The sequence below is a fragment of the Spermophilus citellus genome (genome assembly GCF_964194105.1).
Source record: "Spermophilus citellus genome assembly, chromosome: 2".
Taxonomy (NCBI): Eukaryota; Metazoa; Chordata; class Mammalia; order Rodentia; family Sciuridae; genus Spermophilus; species Spermophilus citellus.
The window spans coordinates 211530329-211549225 of record NC_138183.1 but is presented as its reverse complement, the minus strand read 5'-3'; the positions used below and the strand labels follow the sequence as shown (position 1 = coordinate 211549225).

Sequence of the window (18897 nt, the reverse complement as noted above, 5' to 3'; positions counted from 1 at the left end):
CCCCCCGGCCCCCAGGGCTTGGATCCAGCCCTGGTTTCTTGTTGTGCACGTCAAAGAGGTCAGCTCACAAGGCCTTGAAGGAGCTCACAAGGCCTTGAAGGAGCTCCCAAGGCCTTGAAGGATTTGTGGTGTCTGTTTTCATATTATTCAGCCTATAATGGTCATGTGGGAACGTCCTGACCTGCTTGGGTCTGATAAGGCTCCTGGTTGAAGGCTCATTATGAGTCGACATGAACCACCTGTTTTCCCCTCCTCCTTGCTCCCGCCTACTAGTGACTTTCCATTCTATCTGAAAGAAATATATAAGTATGAGCTGAGATAATAAAGTCAGATTCCCCCTGGATGAAGGACCTCGGACTCCTGTGTCTTTTTTAATCCCGACGTCTCCCGCCGGACTCAGTCCATTTCGCCGGACGCGGCATCAAACCACCATATTTAGGTCTAGGAAAATGCTAGCTGAAGCCTGTGAGTGACTTTGTTTAGAAGATAAAACCCTTTGTACAGGAAGTGTGAATCAGGCCGTATAGCGATACCAGATTTCAAACTATATTACAGAGCAATAGTGACAAAAACAGCATGGTACTGGTACCAAAACAGGCGGGTGGACCAATGGTATAGAATAGAGGACACAGAGACTAATCCACAAAGTTACAACTATCTTATATTTGATAAAGGGGCTAAAAGCATGCAATGGAGGAAGGATAGCATCTTCAACAAATGGTGTTGGGAAAACTGGAAATCCATATGCAACAAAATGAAACTGAATCCCTTTCTCTCGCCATGCACAAAAGTTAACTCAAAATGGATCAAGGAGCTTGATATCAAATCAGAGACTCTGCGTCTGACAGAAGAAAAAGTTGGCTCCGATCTACATATTGTGGGGTCGGGCTCCAAATTCCTTAATAGGACACCCATAGCCCAAGAGTTAATAACAAGAATCAACAAATGGGACTTACTTAAACTAAAAAGTTTTTTCTCAGCAAGAGAAACAATAAGAGAGGTAAATAGGGAGCTTACATCCTGGGAACAAATTTTTACTCCTCACACTTCAGATAGAGCCCTAATATCCAGAGTATACAAAGAACTCAAAAAATTAGACAATAAGATAACAAATAACCCAATCAACAAGTGGGCCAAGGACCTGAACAGACACTTCTCAGAGGAGGATATACAATCAATCAACAAGTACATGAAAAAATGTTCACCATCTCTAGCAGTCAGAGAAATGCAAATCAAAACCACCCTAAGATACCATCTCACTCCAGTAAGATTGGCAGCCACTATGAAGTCAAACAACAACAAGTGCTGGCGAGGATGTGGAGAAAAGGGTACACTTGTACATTGCTGGTGGGACTGCAAATTGGTGCGGCCAATTTGGAAAGCAGTTTGGAGATTCCTGGGAAAGATGGGAATGGAACCACCATTTGACCCTGCTATTGCCCTTCTCGGACTATTCCCTGAAGACCTTAAAAGAGCATGCTACAGGGATACTGCCACATCGATGTTCATAGCAGCACAATTCACAATAGCTAGACTGTGGAACCAACCCAGATGCCCTTCAATAGATGAATGGATAAAAAAAATGTGGCATCTATACACAATGGAGTACTATGCAGCAATAAAAAATGACAAAATCATAGAATTTGCAGGGAAATGGATGGCACTAGAGCAGATTATGCTTAGTGAAGCTAGCCAATCCCTAAAAAACAAATACCAAATGTCTTCTTTGATATAATGAGAGCAACTATGAACAGAGCAGGGAGGAAGAGCAGGAAGAAAAGATTAACATTAAACAGAGACATGAGATGGGAGGGAAAGGGAGAGAAAAGGGAAATTGCATGGAAATGAAGGGAGACCCTCATTGCTATACAAAATTACATATAAGAGGTTGTGAGGGGAATGGGAAAATAAACAAGGAGAGAAATGAATTACAGTAGATGGGGTAGAGAGAGAAGATGGGAGGGGAGGGGAGGGGGGATAGTAGGGGATAGGAAAGGTAGCAGAATACAACAATTACTAATAGGGCATTATGTAAAATTTTGGATGTGTAACCGACGTGATTCTGCAATCTGCATTTGGGGTAAAATTGGGGGTTCATAACCCACTTCAATCTAATGTATGAAATATTATATGTCAAGAGCTTTGTAATGTTGTGAACAACCAATAAAAAAAAATTTAAAAAAAACCCTTTGTGCCTATCAAATCAAGTTTCAAAATTGCTTTCCTGCTAACTCAGCATATTCTCCCCCCCCCCCCAAAGAAAATGAATCAAGGGTCTTGTGCATGGTAGACAAGCACTCTACCATTTTCTTTCATTAGGTTTCTCAGGTTAAACAATGAGAGATCGGGCTGGGGATGTGGCTCAAGCGGTAGCGTGTTTGCCTGGCATTCGTGCGGCCCGGGTTCGATCCTCAGCACCACATACAAAGATGTTGTGTCCGCCAAAAACTAAAAAAATAAATATTAAAAAAAAAAGAATTTGTAAACTTAAAAAAAAAAAAAACAATGAGAGATCAAGAAGATGTAGCAACCTTTCACTATGTGGCTCAGGGGAGCCAACACACAGTTCTTCTCCTGTGTGATACTCTGCTCCAAGTGTCTATAGGCTCCCATCTGTTAGCCCCTCAATAGCCTCGGTTAAACACTACTACTAGGCCCATTTTGTAGATGAAGAAACACAGGCAGACAGATTGAGTAAATTGTTGAAGGTCACATGGCTAGTGAGCTATGCAAATGGGATCTGAACCCAAACAGCCTAGGTCCAGAGTCTGTGCTGTGTTGGACAGCTCTGCTGTACTATGTTTCTGTTGCCGCCAAAGGGTCAACAAACCCTGGGAAGGTCAGTTGGAACGCTCTTTCTCTCTGCTGCCTATTTTGTGAATCTAAATGTTCTAGGGCAGAAAGGATCTGGTTGGGAGGTAAAATCCCAAGGATTTCTATTTGGCGTAGGCATAACCTGCTTTCAGAATAACCAGGTGCCAAAAATTGGATGCTAATGGATAGGACAAAAATGCACAAGGATTTGGCCTAAAGAAATAGGACCAGAAATAGATTTTTTTTTTTTTTTTTGCAGAAATAGATTCTTCTCTTAGGAGACAAGCCCCTTCATCATGGATTACTTTAAGGAGCATGGTCATGGATTATTTTAAGGAGCATGGTCACTGGTTAGAAAAATAATTTAACTACATGGAAAAATACCCCCACCAATGCACAGTTACCATAGGAGTGAGATGTGGACAAAGGGTACAAGGATACTTTGTATTTTATATCCCAGTACTCCTCAAATGTTTAAAAAAGAGATGAATTATGCTTTTTTATAGTTATTTATTTTTTGCAGAATTGTGGACTGAACAAAGAGCCTCATGCATGCTAGGCAAGTGCTCTAACACTGAGCTATATCTGCAGCCCTTTTAAGACAAGGTCTAAGTTGCCTGAAACTTGGGATCCTCCTACCTCACTATCAAGTGACTGGGATTTTAGGAGTGTGCTATCACATCAGCTCCTTTATGGTTTTTTAAATGGACATTATCTGGTAAGTAATTTGTATTTTGCTTAGCCAACAGGGTCAGAAAAAAAAAACTTTAGAATGATTAATGTTTTTGAACTCTATTAATACCTACAAACTTGAATTTGACACCTAATGGGAACATAAGTCCAGTGAGGTCAGAATAGACATTTCTGTGACTATAATTAGCATATAGATAACATAGTTTTTTGGAGTCTTGTTTTTTGATCCAATTGTTCCATATGTTTATATTCAATGTAATTGATGATAGAGTAGGGTTTAAGTCTATCATTTTGCTATTTATTTCTATGAGGACAAATCAGTAAAATTTAAGCCAGAAACTATCTTATACTTCAACTTTGCACATTCCTAGTATCAGCCTCCCAGGCTGCCACGTGGTCAGAGAGGGTATTGGTTTTTCCTGTGTCGTATTCTGTTAGGGAGACAGGAGGAGCTGGATCTCAACAGGTACCATCACATGTGTGCTACATGTATTAGGGGTCTGTGGATGACAACAAAAACAAGGTTCTGTGGTTACAAAGTTTGAAAACCACTAGATGCCAAGATTTCCAAAGTCTCTTCTGTTTGACTAATACACACCCAAACAAGGGGATGAAATACTTACTAAGGCTGATCACTCCTTAACCAGGTTTGAGGCAATGTTCCAGCTTTGGACAATTTAAGAGCTGAAAATAACTAAGACTTCCCTGGCCTTGAGAACTGGGAGAACAGCTGAGTCTTGAACAAGCTAAACTGGGAAAGGGCAGAGGTAATCTTGGAGGAATCCCATACAAGTCTTCACACTGGAGACAGCAAATCTAAGTTTAAAATTGGCTGCTTTCCATTCCAGGGCACTGTCAGCTTGAGAATGATGGTGTTGCACCAATAGGAATTCACTTTCTGGATTACATCCTCAGTCTGGATGAGCAGGTATCGACATTCAAACATTATTTTGTTCCAGACTTAAGCAAATATCAAGGTACTTACTCATTCTGTAATTTAAGTTCAAAGTAGACTGACACTACTGACTTTATGCTTCTTTCTACAAGAAACTTTTTTTTGGTGGTGATGGGGATTGAGACTAGGGTCTTGTGCATGTCAGGGAAGCATTCCACTGCTGAGCCACCTCCCCAACCCAAGAAACTCATTTTCCTAAGGCAAGACATACTTTCATACTTTGTAGCTAATTAGGTCAATGAGACCTACCAGGCTGACTAACTTCATAATGTGGTTTGCACAGAATATAATTAGGCAGAAATGACAGAATGGTCAAAGGAGACATTAGACAATGAAAGCCTGGGCTCAGGAATAAAAGTTCCAATTTCACAGACTTCTCAACTATAATGACTAGAGAAGACTTAGCAGTTTAGGGCAAATTCCTGTTCTGCTACTTGCTTGGTGTGAATTGGGTAAATTATTTACTCTCCAAACCATTCCTAATCTATAGATAAATAATCTGTAGATCTACCAGTTCCACTGGGTGCTGTGAAATCAGAAGTGAGATATAGCAGGAAAAGTGTTTGGCATAAGCTGGGCATGTTGGCACACATTTGCAATCCCAGCCATTTTAGAGGCTGAGGCAGGAGGATCACAAATTCAAGATCAGCTTTGGCAATTTATCGAGACCCTGTCTCAAAATACAAAATAAAAAGGTCTGGGGATGTAGCTCAGTGGTAATCCCCAGTACCGCAATAAAAATAAATAAATAAATAAATGAAAGAAATTAACAGCTACCTGTGTTGAAACCCCCCATTGATTTCTTCACTCCTTATGGGACTGGTCACATATACCTTAGGAATGTTTTTACTCAACCCTCCCAACCCGTCCTCTGTTTACTGGGACTCCACTTTAATTTTAACCAAATTACCAGACCTGAACATTCAGAAGTATTCTAGATTCTGGTTTCCCTAACTGCCAGAACCTTTTATTTAAACAATAGCAGCATAAAAACAAAAATTAAAAAACTTATAAGGGATTGGGGTTGTGGCTCAGCAGTAGAGCACTCATGAGGCCCTGGGTTGGATCCTCAGCACCACATAAAAATAAATAAAATAAAGGTACTATGTCCAACTACAACTGAAAAATAAATATTAAAAAAAAAAACTTCATAAGCTCTAACTTGTATCCCAGGTCTCCCATACCTAATTAGTAAGGTCTCAATTTCTTCCCTTGGCACAAAAGAACATTCAAAACCTGAATTAAAAACCCTTTTTCTCAGTCCCTCACAATTAAGCCTCCAACCTAAAATTTGCTTCTCTAACATGTTGGGGGTCTTTCAAACCTTCACAAAGCTCTTCCCTTAGTCTAGAACAAATTACTTTCTTCTCTATCTTGCAAAATCCTATTCAATTTCCAAGGTTTAGCTAAATTTGCCTTTTTATTTATTTATTTATATTTATCTATGCATATATTTTTATTGGTGCCTTATAATTATGCATAATAGTGGTATTCATTGTTACAGATTCATACATGTACACTGATCTCAGAAACTTTTATTTAGGGATTTAAATTTTTAAAATTTGTTTTATTTAGTTATGACAGAAAGAATGCATTTATGCACTTTGATATATCATAAACAGATGGGATATAATTTCTCATTTTTCTGAGTGTACATGTTGCAGAATCATATTGGTCATGTAGTCACATGTATACATAAAGTAATAATGTCTGTTTCATTCTACTATCTTCTTATCCTCACATCCCTTCCCCCTGCCCCTTCCCTCCCATCACGTCCCCATACCTAATCTAAGGTAACCCTATTCTTCCCAATAACCGCACCCCCCCAACAATTTATTGTGAATTAGCATCTGCATAGTAGAGAAAACATTCCGCCTTTGGTTTTGTGGGATTGGCTTATTTCTCTTAGCATGATATTCTCCAACTCCAACCATTTACTGGCATAATTTCACTCTTCTTTAAAGCTGAGTAATATTCCATTGAGTATATACATTTTCTTTATCCATTCATCTATTGAAGGACACCTCGCTTGGTTCCACAGTCTAGCTATTTTGAATTGAGCTGCTATATTGACGTGGCTGTATTACTGTAGTACGCTGATTTTAAGTCCTTTGGGTATAAACCAAGGAGTGGGATAGCTGGGTCAAATGGTGGTTCCATTCCGTTTTCTGAGTACTCTCCATGCTGCTTTCCATAGTGATTGCACCAATTTGCAGTTCCACCAGCAATGTATGAATGTATCTTTTTTACCACATACTCGCCAACATTTATTGTTGCCTATATTCTTTTTTTTTTCAATGTTCAGTTTCCTTTAATGACCCCCATTTCCCTGAAGGGCAGGTGCAGGCAGCTAGGTGATGGCAAGAGATGTTCACTTGAAGATCTTGCCCTGATTGAAGGCTTTACCCACATGCTGGAAGGCCCCTTCCCAGGAAAAGTACTCTCGAACCAGGGTCTGGGTCTCCTCGCTGCCAGGATCTAGTTTCCAACATGTGTATGACTCGTAGTCCACCTGCCAATCTGGACTCAGAGGAAAGGCAAGCTCCTGGCCCGGGAAGACCCAGACTCCAGAAATGGAGCTGCTATTGTTGGTTCCAAAGAGGATGACACTGGCAAAGGCGTTCTTCCTCAGCTTGTCCAATCGCTGAAACATTCCAGTGATGAGGTTGCAACTCATGAAGGTCTGGGTGAGCTCTTCAGGAAAGCGGTACTCAGCGTACCACAAGGACCAACCATCCTTATCAAAGTGCTCCCAAAAATATGGCAGGGCCACAGAGACCGTGTCCTCATTGGAGTATTTGTGTTTAAATTCATCCAACACAAAGGTACTCTTAGGCAGGTGAGCAAAGGGGTCCTTGGCCTTGGGCTCAGCAGCCAGTGCCTGCTCACATTCATCCATCTCCTCCTCTGGAGCTGAGGCAGCTGCCTTTTTTTCTTCTTTCCACTCTGCCTGGGACTTCTGCTTCTCTTCCCGCGAACCCTTTTCTTTCCGTGGGGTGTCCTTTTTAGGCTGGCTCTCTGCAAACTTCTTAGTATCCAACTGAGCCATCTTCTCACACAGTTTCACCTCACCCAAGATAGCCCGGAACTGGGGCTGGTTAATGCAGGTAAGGAACCAGCGATTGGTATTGGGAAAGGTCTGGCAAAAAGAAGGTTCCAAGCCCTGTTTATAGAGCCACAACAGGGTGCAGACAACTGTGATGTCAGCCAGTGTCACTCGTTCGCCCACAAGAAAAGTCCTCGTCTTCAAGTGAGTATCCAGCAGCCCCAGAATTCGCCTCACCTCCTCCTTTGCATTTTCAGTGGCCTGTTTGTTGTGGTGCATGATGCCCAAGGTAGGGAACACCCAGGTACTAGCTGGGGGCACTATGTCACTATCAGCAAAGCTCACCCACTGTACCACCTGGGCTGCTGCCTCTGGAGTACTTCCCCGCAGCTCCTCATTGCTCACGTAGTAGGCGATGGCATTGCTCTCAAACACACAGAATCCATCATCACCCTCAAATGCTGGAACCTTGCCAGCAGGAAATTCGCGGAGAAATTCAGGGGTACGGATGGTTTGGCCAAAATGGAAATGGGGTGGTGCGGAGAGCACGCGGACCTGAGCCCCACTGTACTGAGCAGCGATGAGGGCCTTGAAGGCCCTCCAGTTTTCAGGGTATGTGTACAGGGTCCCAGCCGCCATGGTGATTCCGCAGAGAAAAAGGGCTGTTACCTATATTCTTGATGATTGCCATTCTGACAGGAGTGAGATGAAATCTTAGATTTGATTTGTATTTCCCTAATTGCTAGAGATGTTGAACACTTTTTCATATATTTGTTAATCAATTGTATTTCTTCTTCTGGGAAGTGTCCAAGTTCCTTATTTATCTTTTGGTGTTAGTTTTTGAGTTCTTTATATATCCTAGAGATTAGTGCTTTATCGCGGAGGTGCATGTGGTAAAGATTTTCTCCCAGTCTATAGGCTCTCTCCTGTTATTGTTTCCTTTGCTGAGAAGAAGCTTTTTAAAATTTGCCTTTTTAAATGAAGCCTACCCAGCCGGGCGTGGTGGCACACGACAGGAGGATCACAAGTTCAAAGCCAGCCTCAGCAAAAGTGAGGCTCTAAGCAACTCAGTGAGATCCTGTCTCTAAATAAAATACAAAATAGGGTAAGGTAACATTACCCTATTTTGTATTTTATTTAGTGTCTGAGCACCCTGAGTTCAATCCCCAGTACCAAAACAAACAACAAAAAATAAAGCCTACCCAATTTCTCATAAAAAAAATAAATAAAAATTTTTTTCCTTCTTGGTATTGGGGATTGAACCCAGGGATATTTTACTACTGAGCAACATCCCCAGTATTTTAATTTTTGTTTTGAGACAGGGTTTCAGTAAGTTGCTAAGGCTGGCCTCAAACTTGCAATCTTCTTGCCTCAGCCTTCCGAGTTGCTGGGATTACAGGTATGTGCCACTATGTCCACAACCTAAACTGTTTTCTCCTTCCTCAGGCTCCATGTATCATTTAATCTTTAAATAGAGCATTCTATCTATGCCTGCCTTTCCCAACAGACATACATTTTTTTTAAAATATATTTTTTAGTGGTAGTTGTACATAATACCTTTGCTTTATTTGTTTTTAATGTGGTGCTGAGGATTGAACCCAGTGCCTTGCACGTGCTTGTCGAGTACTCTACCAATAAGCCACAACCAGAGCCCCAGACATACATTCTTAATTTAAATGTTTTCCTATTTGCTCCATTATTATTACTCAGAGTAATTGCGGTAATAACATATTTGAAAAGTGCTCTGTGAAATATTATAAGGCAATATGCCCTTACTTTTCCAGCTCAAGATATGAATATTTTGATCAAGTCTAGGCATTAAGGATAACCAGCTTGTATTACAGCTTTAAAAAGAATAGGTGGTCCCTGAGCAGTCCATTCAAGTAAGTATCACACATAATGAGAAACCACAAGATGTATTCCAGTTAAGAGTATCTGTAAAAACTTTTACTTTTTGTGTAACTTTCAATACAAGCATCTGAAGTCTTAGACAGTAAAGTTGATCCTCTTAGGAACACAATATGGCACGAGTTCCAGAAACAAGAAAAAAAATATATTTTTGCATTTAGGCTTTTCAGTCACTATGCAATGATTATCGATTCGCCAAAGACAGTAACAGATAACGGAGAAAAGGAGATATGAGAAACATCTTTTATTTCTTCTAAAGAGGTGAAAATAAGTAAGATTTCTTATATTTCTCACTCGTAACTCTTAAAAATGCAATTTCTCTTTTCAAAGCACATGCCATCTTAAAAAAAAAATCTTAGCAATATACATTTGCACTCAAAAGAAAAACATGCAGCGCCATTGTCTTCTGACAAAATCTGCATTAAAACCCCGCGGGACTTTCCGCAAATATGTTCCCCCTTTATTTAGGAACTCCAAACCACAAACATTCAGTGCAATATTTATTGTTTCTTATTTCCGTAGGAAACACAGGACCAATGATGTCTTCTGACTATAACTGTTTCCTGATGGTTGAGCAACAGTCTCCCTCTGCTTTATTTTATAAAGTACTCTCTTTAACTGATGTAAGGTACAACTAGAATTCAGTAAAACTTGAGACTCCAGGTGGAGGATGGAGGAGAAATACTTAAGGTCTACCCTGTGCCATAAACTTAGGGAAAAAATTTACACAGAACAAAACAAACAAAACCAAAAAAACAAAACAAAAACAAAAACCCTTAGATTTTATCAATGCACCCTTTAAAAAAGTGTTTTTTTTTTTTTAAATTTCTCAAAGCAGCTTAATGTGAATCAAAAGCAGTTCCTGAGTAACTGCAGTAAACAGTCTTTAAATACATATATATGTACACATATATATGTACATACATATACATATATATTTGCAACTTAGCTCATTTTGGTTCTGCCTTAATTTACCTCCCCAGAGTTTAGCTCAATCACAGTCCCTTCCTTCCTTTCAGTTCCCAATGTGCAAATATAATGGAATCTGCTCTGGGAGTTGGCATGGTGCAGACGTTTCTTGTTATTCCTTGTGTTCATCTGCATGTCTGACAGGCCAGGTTTCCAGAGACACTGCAGGTCACAGTTTTCTCAATCTCACAAAACCTGTGAATGCCATGGACCTCACGTCTTCTTCATCAAGCGCCGTGACTGCCACGAGTGCAGCTTGTTGTAAGCTGTCTGAAGCATCTCTTCTATGTGACTTACCAACTGAAAGACACAGCAAGACACTTAACCAAACTAGGCAAAGGCAGGGGCAGTTAATGCTACCAACTCAAATCTGGCACAGACTTTCTAGCGTATTGTCCTAGCTGATCAGTACTTCCATAATCAACGAGGGATGTGCAAGCCCTCTGCAAAGGTATTAACAGAGAGATTTTGTTGTTTTTATGGTTTTGGGGACTGAACCCTGGGCCTCACATATGATAGGCAATCACTCTACCATTGAGCTACACCTGGAGCCTATCTGACACATTCCGTAGGGAAAAGTAAGGGAGATGGTATAGTACAGTGCAGAGGCCAGAATGACCTGTTTTGTCTCTGTTGTGATGTCTGTCCTGTCATTAACCAAAGAAAAGATATTGCGCAAGTTTTAACTGTGCTCTAAGTTGGTGATTTCTGGTTTTAAGACACTGATCTGATGACCAAGGCCAGGATGGTTGTATCAACATTATCTTTTACAGAACATATGAAAAATGCCTTATTCTCTTTTGCAGTGCTTGGGATCAAACAGAGGACCTCATACCTGCTGAACAGGAACTTTATCAGTAAGTTACATTCTCAGTCCCCAGGAATTTGAATTTTAAAAGCTCCTGCAGTTAATTATATTGCACAATTTTGCGAAGCATTTTTTTTTTTAAACTGTTTTTAAGGGTCTTTTCAGTTTCAACATTTCAGGACTGCAATGTAGAATAGTAGGTTACAGAAAACTTAAATGGTTTAAATGCGTCAAATGATGTATAACATCGCATCTTAGGTTAAGACTGTAGATCTGAGTGAAAAATTTTGCTCTCATCATATGTGTAACTAGATGTTAGCCAGATCACACTGACTGAGATAGAATGGATTGGAATATTTCCTTAGAAGTGTACAGGGTTTATGTGGTTGGAAGTTAAATCTGTAAGTCAATTCTGGGAGGATGGGGATGGAGGCAGGGAGGTCCTAAAATACTTTTAGTGTTTCAATGATTTAGATCTGAGAGCTATAAAACTAAAACAAAAACCTAGGCTGGGGATATAGCTCAGTGATAGAGTACTTTATACATAAGGCTCTGGTTTCAATACACAGAATACTTCCCATCAATCCCCCTCGTTTGACACACCTATTATGATTATTATGATTGGCAAGGTTATGGTATCTGGCTGTCTGGAAACTATAAAAATCAGTTATTCTACTTGATAGGGAACAATACCAATTTGATGAACACCATATCCTTCTGTAAGGCTACACATGGCCTCAGAACCCCTTTCAATACAGCGCTCCAAACAATTATAATCAACTGAGAAGGCACAAGACTTCAAACTTATTTGCAATGCTCGGCCTACTGTTGAGAGACATTCCCAACTTCTTTTATGATTATAAATATGCAATTTTTATATTTTGAGAAAATGCACTTAGAATGCTTAAGGAATAAACGCTTGAAAAAAATCTTAAATAATAAAGATTTTTCAGTTTTTAATTTAATTTTTTTCTTTTTGTGGTACTGGGGATTGAAAGAGTTGTGCTCTATCACTGAGCTATCTTTTTATTTTTTGATATGGGGTCTCCTTAAGTTGCTGAGGGTGGCCTTGAACTTACAACCTTCCTGCATTAGCCTACTGAGTTGCTGGGATTACAGGGCATGTGCCATCATGCCCAGCTCATTAACCAAAGAAACAATATTGTGCAAGTTTTAACTGGGCTGCCCTATCGTGAAAACCGTTTTACAAGCTTTCAGTTGTTAAGTTTTTCAGCAACAGAAAAGAACGAAGTATCTGCTTATTTACATCAAAGAAAGCACATTTACTACAAAGAGAAAGAAAATTAGGCCAAAATCAGATAGGTGCCTTACATTTGTGCTTAATACTGTCTTCAAATTTTTTCTTGGAATGGGCAGAGCTTTGCAACTTGGAATCGTTTCAAATTACTTTTCATTTTCACTACCTAAAAAAGATAGGAAACAAACTCCCTTTCTGATTCTCTACTTTTTATTTTATTTTTTAAAAAATAGTTTGTTTTAGTTGTAGCTGGACACAATACCTTTATTTTATTTTTATGTGGTGCTGAGGATTGAACCCAGTACCCTGCACGTGCTAGGTGAGCACTCTACTGCTGAGTCACAACCCCTAGTTATTGAAATACTAGGTGTTGTGTTTATATATATTTTTCTTCACAAGTCATCTCCAGAAAGAATTGTATACTACACATAAATTATGTTGTGTGGTTGAAATCTGGCCTTTTTTTTTTTTTTTTTTAAATATACATGACCATTTATTGATGCTTCTTTATTTATTTATTTTTTTAAATCTGGCCTTTTAAAAACAATGCTAAGGGCTGGGGTATAGCCTTTCATCTGCGTATGGCCCTGCATTCAATCTGCAGCACTGCAAAAACAAACAAACAAAAGAGAATCCTAAAAATCCTGGGCACAAAGTGACATTTTCACTTATTCATTTTACCTGCTGTAAACAATCAGAACTGTTCAGTTTATTGGTACTAATTCTGCCTTTCCTTATGTTGCTAGGCTTGTGTGTGCTTAGTTTTTCCAAATTAGTAATATACATTTTTTAGGAATATATACATATGTATATACATTTATACAAACGTATAAAGTAAAATATGGAGAGGTCATAATTCACCATGCATTTTTAACAATCATTTCTCCATGTTTTACTTTATACACTCAGAATATCTGAATGATGGTAATATCTCAGTACATTTCCTGATTTGTGAGTGTATGTACTTTTTTATATAATCTTGTGAATAAATGACATTTTACAACTAAAAAACAGTACACTAAGCAACAGAAAAGAACAAAGTATCTGCTTATTTATATCAAAGAAAGATCATTAGTGTACTACAAAGAGAAAGAAAATTAGGCCAAAATCAGATTGGTGCCTTACATTTGTGCTTAAATACTGTCTTCGAATTTTTTCTTGGAATGGGCAGAGCTTTGTAACTTGGAATCGTTCCAAATTACTTTTCATTTTCACTACCTAAAAAAGATAGGAAACAATAAATTACAAAGAAATCTTGAAAGAACATAAAAATATATTATATCCTACTACTTACTCACAGCTCATCTTTGATATTTTGGTTCATAATTCATAGCCTTCTAGATATTTTGCTTTTATGTGTAAATGTATAAAAAAAACGTACATGCTCTTACAAAATTTGACTTGGCTTAATGTGAATCTTTGAGTCAGTAAATACTCATCTAAGTCACTATTTTAAATAGATGTGTAATATTATTTCAATGTATGAACATACCAGATGTTTCTCTTTTTGGTACCAGGGATTGAACCCAGGGGCACTTAACAGGTGAGCCACATCCCCACCCTATTTTATTCTAATTAATTAATTTGGTATCAGGTATTGAACCCTGGGGTGATTAACATCTGAGCCACATCCCCAACCCTTTTTATATTTTATTTTGAGACAGGGTTTTGCTAAATTGCTGAGGCTGGCTTTGAACACACAATCCTCCTGTGTCAGCCTCCTGAACCACTGGGATTACAGGCATGGGTCAGTGCCTGGTTATACCAGGTATTTCCTTAACCAATCCCCTTCTGGTAGATATTTAGGCCATTTCCAGTTTTTCTTTCTTACTAACAGAGAAACATTTCTGTGGTTAAATATTTATACACGTTATTATTTCCATAGGTTAAATTTCTAAATGTTGAGTTTCTAAGTCAAAGAACTTATGGAAGTGGAAAAAAAGGTCTCTTCTCTTAGCAAGTAGGCCAACAATGATCATTTTATTCTTCTGCAAATTAGTGGGTGAAAAAAAAACTTTCATTGTTGCTTTAGTATTAGTGAGTCTGGAAATTTCCTAAGTTTACTGACTGTCTGCATTTTTTAGTGAGTTGCCTCTGCTGCGTCTTCTTTATTTTTTAAAAAAGAGATTGAATGGGCACTTTACCATTAAACTATCATCCCTAGCCTTCTTATTTTTTACTATGAGACAGGATTTCCCTAAATTGCTCAGGCTGGCCTCAAATTTGCAGTTCTCCTGCCTCAGTCTTCTGAGTATCTAGGGTTACAGATGTGATTATACCTGGACTGCCTATTGTTCTCCACCCCCACCACTCAGTACTAGGATCCAAGTATGCTAAGCAAACATGCTATTACTGAACTATACCTCCACCCCTTGCCTGTTCTTTTTACTGAGATATTTATCTTTTTCTTTCATTTTCTGATTTTCGTTTTTTTTTGGTGCTGGGGACTGAACTCAGGGCCTCCAGCATGCTAGAAGTACATGCTCTACCACTGAACTGTACTCCCAACTTCTTATCCTTAACAACTGTTTAAAGAGCAAACTATATAAGGAAAGCTATTATTAATGCTATAAATATTTTCTCACTTGTCAACTGTCCTTTACTTGGCTAAAAGGGTTTTGGTGTTAAATACTTAATGCTGGTTTGGGGATGTAGCTCAGTGACAGCACTTGCCTAGCATGTGTGAAGCACTGGATTCAATTCCAATACAGAAGGGGGGAAAAAGGCTATATTTGTTGTTAGTTCTCATTTTGGATTTTACTATCAATGAAAATGTATCAAATAAGTAATTTTACACATATTATTTGTTTTGGGCCACTGTTCTTCCATTATTTATTATGGTATGGAGTTATGTTTAAGTTTAAAATTATATGATCATAAATATAGAACTGATCTAGATCTGAGATTCCTAATCTATGAAATGGGTAAAACCAAAAATATGAAGACACGGTGAGGAATAAATCACATAACATATGCAAAATAATTTTACCACTGTCTGGCAAATGGTAAATAATAAAAATTTCGAATTTCAAAATAATATCTCATGAACCCACTACATAATAACTAGCTGTGTTTAAAATTGATTCCAACCTTTTCTTCTAGGAATGGTGTATTAACAGGAAAACAGGACCAAAAATGCCGCAGAAGTTCTCCAACAGCCACATACAAATGTTTTAATTCGGACTGAATATCATTTGGCACCATCTCTGCAAGAGAAGGAAGAGGTCCACAGGGCAAAAGTTATTTTCACATATGTATAGTCTTTGAAAAAATGATCACTCAAGGCAATAGTGGTGTGTAGTTCAGTGGCAGAGAACAAGCTTAGCATGCATGAGGCACTAGATTCACTTCCTAGTACCACACACCAATCAGCAAAGATCCCAGAAATGCCCCAATGAAAAAACAATTAACTTTAGCACTCCCCTGGTCTTGTTCTTTAGAGCTTATTTAAGCAAAGGGATAGCAAAAAGTGGCCCAGCACATACGGTTTATGGCTTGCTGTGTCCCTCCCTGCATAAGTGCTCCTCCAGGTGACAGTGCTGTGATGGTACTACTAGCGGCACTACTTGATAGAACCTGAAAGAAAGGAGACATAGAAACTGATTTTCTGTCTTTTTGCCAAATTAACATTTCCATTTTATACCAGAAGGTCAAGTGTTTATTTCTATAAAATTCAGCAGCTAGAGAAAATTATTTCCCTTGAGGCCAGAAATGGTTTGTGTAGAAAGAGAAAAACCTGTTTTCTAGAAATACAGTTTTCCCTTATTAGTGGTTTTATTTACCTGTAGTCAACTATGGGATGAAAATATTAAATGGAAAACCAGTAATAAACAATCTTAGTTTTATATTGTGCACAATTCTGAGCAATATAATGAAATCTTGCTCTGTACAGCCTAACACATGAATCATCCAGTGCATCCTTGCTGTATATACTATCTGCCTGTTATTAATTAGTAGCCATCTAGGTTACCAGATCTACTGTTGTGGAACTTTTGGACTTGTCTAACCCCTATTTTACTTAATAATGGCCCCACATGCAAAAATAGTAATGTTTGCAATTCAGACATGCCAAAAGAGAAGTCAGAAAGTGCTTCCTTTAAATGACAAGGTGAAAGTTCTGGATTTATGGAAAAAAAAATATACTGAGATTACTAAGATCTATGTTAAAAACAAATCCACTGTTTTACATATTGCTGTACTAGTGTCTGTTGTATTCTGCTGCCTTTCCTATCCTCTACTATCCCCCCTCCCCTCCCCTCCCCTCTCTCTACCCCCTCTACTGTAATTCATTTCTCCCCCTTGTATTATTTTTCCCCTTTCCCCTCACTTCCTCTTGTATGTAATTTTGTAAAACCATGAGGGTCTCCTTCCATTTCCATGCAATTTCCCTTCCCTCTCGCTTTCCCTCCCACCTCTCATCCCTGTTTAATATTAATCTTCTTCTCATGCTCTTTGTCCCTACTCTGTTCTTAGTTACTCTCCTTTTCTTCCTGCTCTTCCTCCCTGCTCTGTTCATAGTTGCTCTCATTATATCAAAGAAGACATTTGGTATTTGTTTTTTAGGGATTGGCTGGCTTCACTTAGCATAATCTGCTCTAATGCCATCCATTTCCCTCCAAATTCTATGATTTTGTCATTTTTTATGCAGAGTAATACTCCACTGTGTATAGATGCCACATTTTTTTATCCATTCATCTATTGAAGGGCATCTAGGTTGGTTCCACAGTCTTGCTATTGTGAATTGTGCTGCTATGAACATCGATGTAGCAGTGTCCCTGTAGCATGCTCTTTTTAGGTCTTTAGGGAATAGACCGAGAAGGGGAATAGCTGGGTCAAATGGTGGTTCCATTCCCATCAAGCTGCAAAACTTATGACCACAGTGTTTGGTAAGTGCTTAGTTAAGATAGAAAAGGCATTAAATTAAAGGCACTATGCACAACTTCTGAAATCCACTGGGGGACTTGGAAGGTATCTCCTGTGGCTAAGGAGGAACTACTGTAATTGGCAAGTCCATAGGAACTAGAAACTCAGTAGCTTTTGCCTAGTTAAGCCCTTTCAGAAGCACTAATTCAATTCAACTCTTTATCTTTGTAGGTAAAATTGACTTTATGGAAAGCAAACAGGTCAAGTAAAACATTCAATGGAGTACGGGAATGCAGCTTGATGGTAGAGAGCATACCTGCCATGCATGAGGCTCTCCATCATCAGAACAAAACAAAAAATCCCCTCACAACCGGGGCCTGCCCCCAAAATATGTTTTTTTTTTTTTTTAAATTGTTGGTTGTTCAAAACATTACATAGTTCTTGACATATAATATTTCACACTTTGATTCAAGTGGGTTATGAACTCCCATTTTCACCCCGTATACAGATTGCAGCATCACACCGGTTACACATCCACTGTTTTACATATTGTTGTACTAGTGTCTGTTGTATTCTGCTGCCTTTCCTATCCTCTACTATCCCCCTTTCCCCTCCCCTCCCATCTTCTCTCTCTACCCTATCTACTGTAATTCATTTCTCCCCCTTGTTTTTTTTTAACATGTATCCTTGATAAGTGCTGGAGGTGGGGATGGGGAAGAAAGATAATAGAAAATTTATCATTTGTTTTTAATTTTCTTTCTTTTTTACATTGGTGAGGATAGAACTTAGGGTTTTGCAAATGCTTGGCAAGTGTTCCACCCCTGAGCTACATCCCTAACCCCTTTTTATTTTGAAGAAAGTGAATAAACAAAGCCAAGGGGGAGAAAATATATTCCCCATGGTGTCAGTATTAACATTTAGGGACATAATTAATCTATTATTCAATGAGTGCCTAACAAGTGCCTGGGACTGTGGCTCTAGGAAGGAACAAATCATTTGTGGAACAACTCAAATCAGGGCTACTCTGTCTGGAGTTTTTACATGTAGAAATCCATGTGTATGGATTAGATTAAAAAATACAAGATGTATTAATTACAAAAGGAAAAAAAATTGGTGGAGAAACCAGCAGATACTACCTTAAATGATCAGAGTTAATATTATAAGTTAGAATATGTGGGGCTGAGGCTGTTGCTCAGTGGTAGAGCATTTGCCAAGTACAAGTGAGGCACTGGGTTTGATTCTCAGCAGCATAAATAAATGTTTATCACAAATATATATATATATAAAATAAAAGTTAGAACATGTGAATTCTGATACGATGCACTGAGGACACATCATTTCTGTAGTATTAGCGTCAAAAATGTGTATCATGAAGAAACGTTAGAGAAACTTAAGTTGAGGATATCCCACAAAATACTGGCCTATACTCCTTAAATGTCAAGGTCATGAAAGACAAGGAAGACTGAAAAATTGTTCCAACTTAAAGTTGAGATTAAAGAGACAAGAGAACCAAATATACCTCATGAACCAGGTTTGGCTGCTAGATCAAGTAAAATTTTTATTATAAATAATCAGTGATATAA

General features: G+C 38.6%; 2 protein-coding genes across 2 annotated transcripts in view; both read right to left on the bottom strand.

Annotated features, from left to right (window-relative positions):
* Positions 1 to 6744: 6744 nt before the first annotated feature.
* LOC308642306 (elongation factor 1-gamma-like) lies at positions 6745 to 8167 on the bottom strand. The gene has a single exon (XM_081281142.1). It carries the CDS (start codon positions 8145 to 8147, stop codon positions 6834 to 6836), a length of 1314 nt encoding a protein of 437 aa, XP_081137268.1. The 5' UTR covers positions 8148 to 8167; the 3' UTR covers positions 6745 to 6833.
* Positions 8168 to 9639: 1472 nt separating this feature from the next.
* GTF2H1 (general transcription factor IIH subunit 1) overlaps positions 9640 to 18897 on the bottom strand; it is a 38687-nt gene continuing 29429 nt past the window's right edge. Inside the window, exons 12-15 of the mRNA XM_081279069.1 lie at positions 15937 to 16027; positions 15542 to 15657; positions 13577 to 13669; positions 9640 to 10685 (exon numbers count right to left, since the gene is read on the bottom strand). Of these exons, the coding sequence (XP_081135195.1) occupies positions 10599 to 10685; positions 13577 to 13669; positions 15542 to 15657; positions 15937 to 16027 (387 nt within the window). The 3' untranslated portion in view covers positions 9640 to 10598. The remainder of the gene's footprint in view (positions 10686 to 13576; positions 13670 to 15541; positions 15658 to 15936; positions 16028 to 18897) is intronic.

Bases quoted from the DNA above. Each gene is read 5' to 3' on its own strand.
- LOC308642306 (XM_081281142.1), bottom strand. From the start codon at position 8,147: ATGGCGGCTGGGACCCTGTACACATACCCTGAAAACTGGAGGGCCTTC.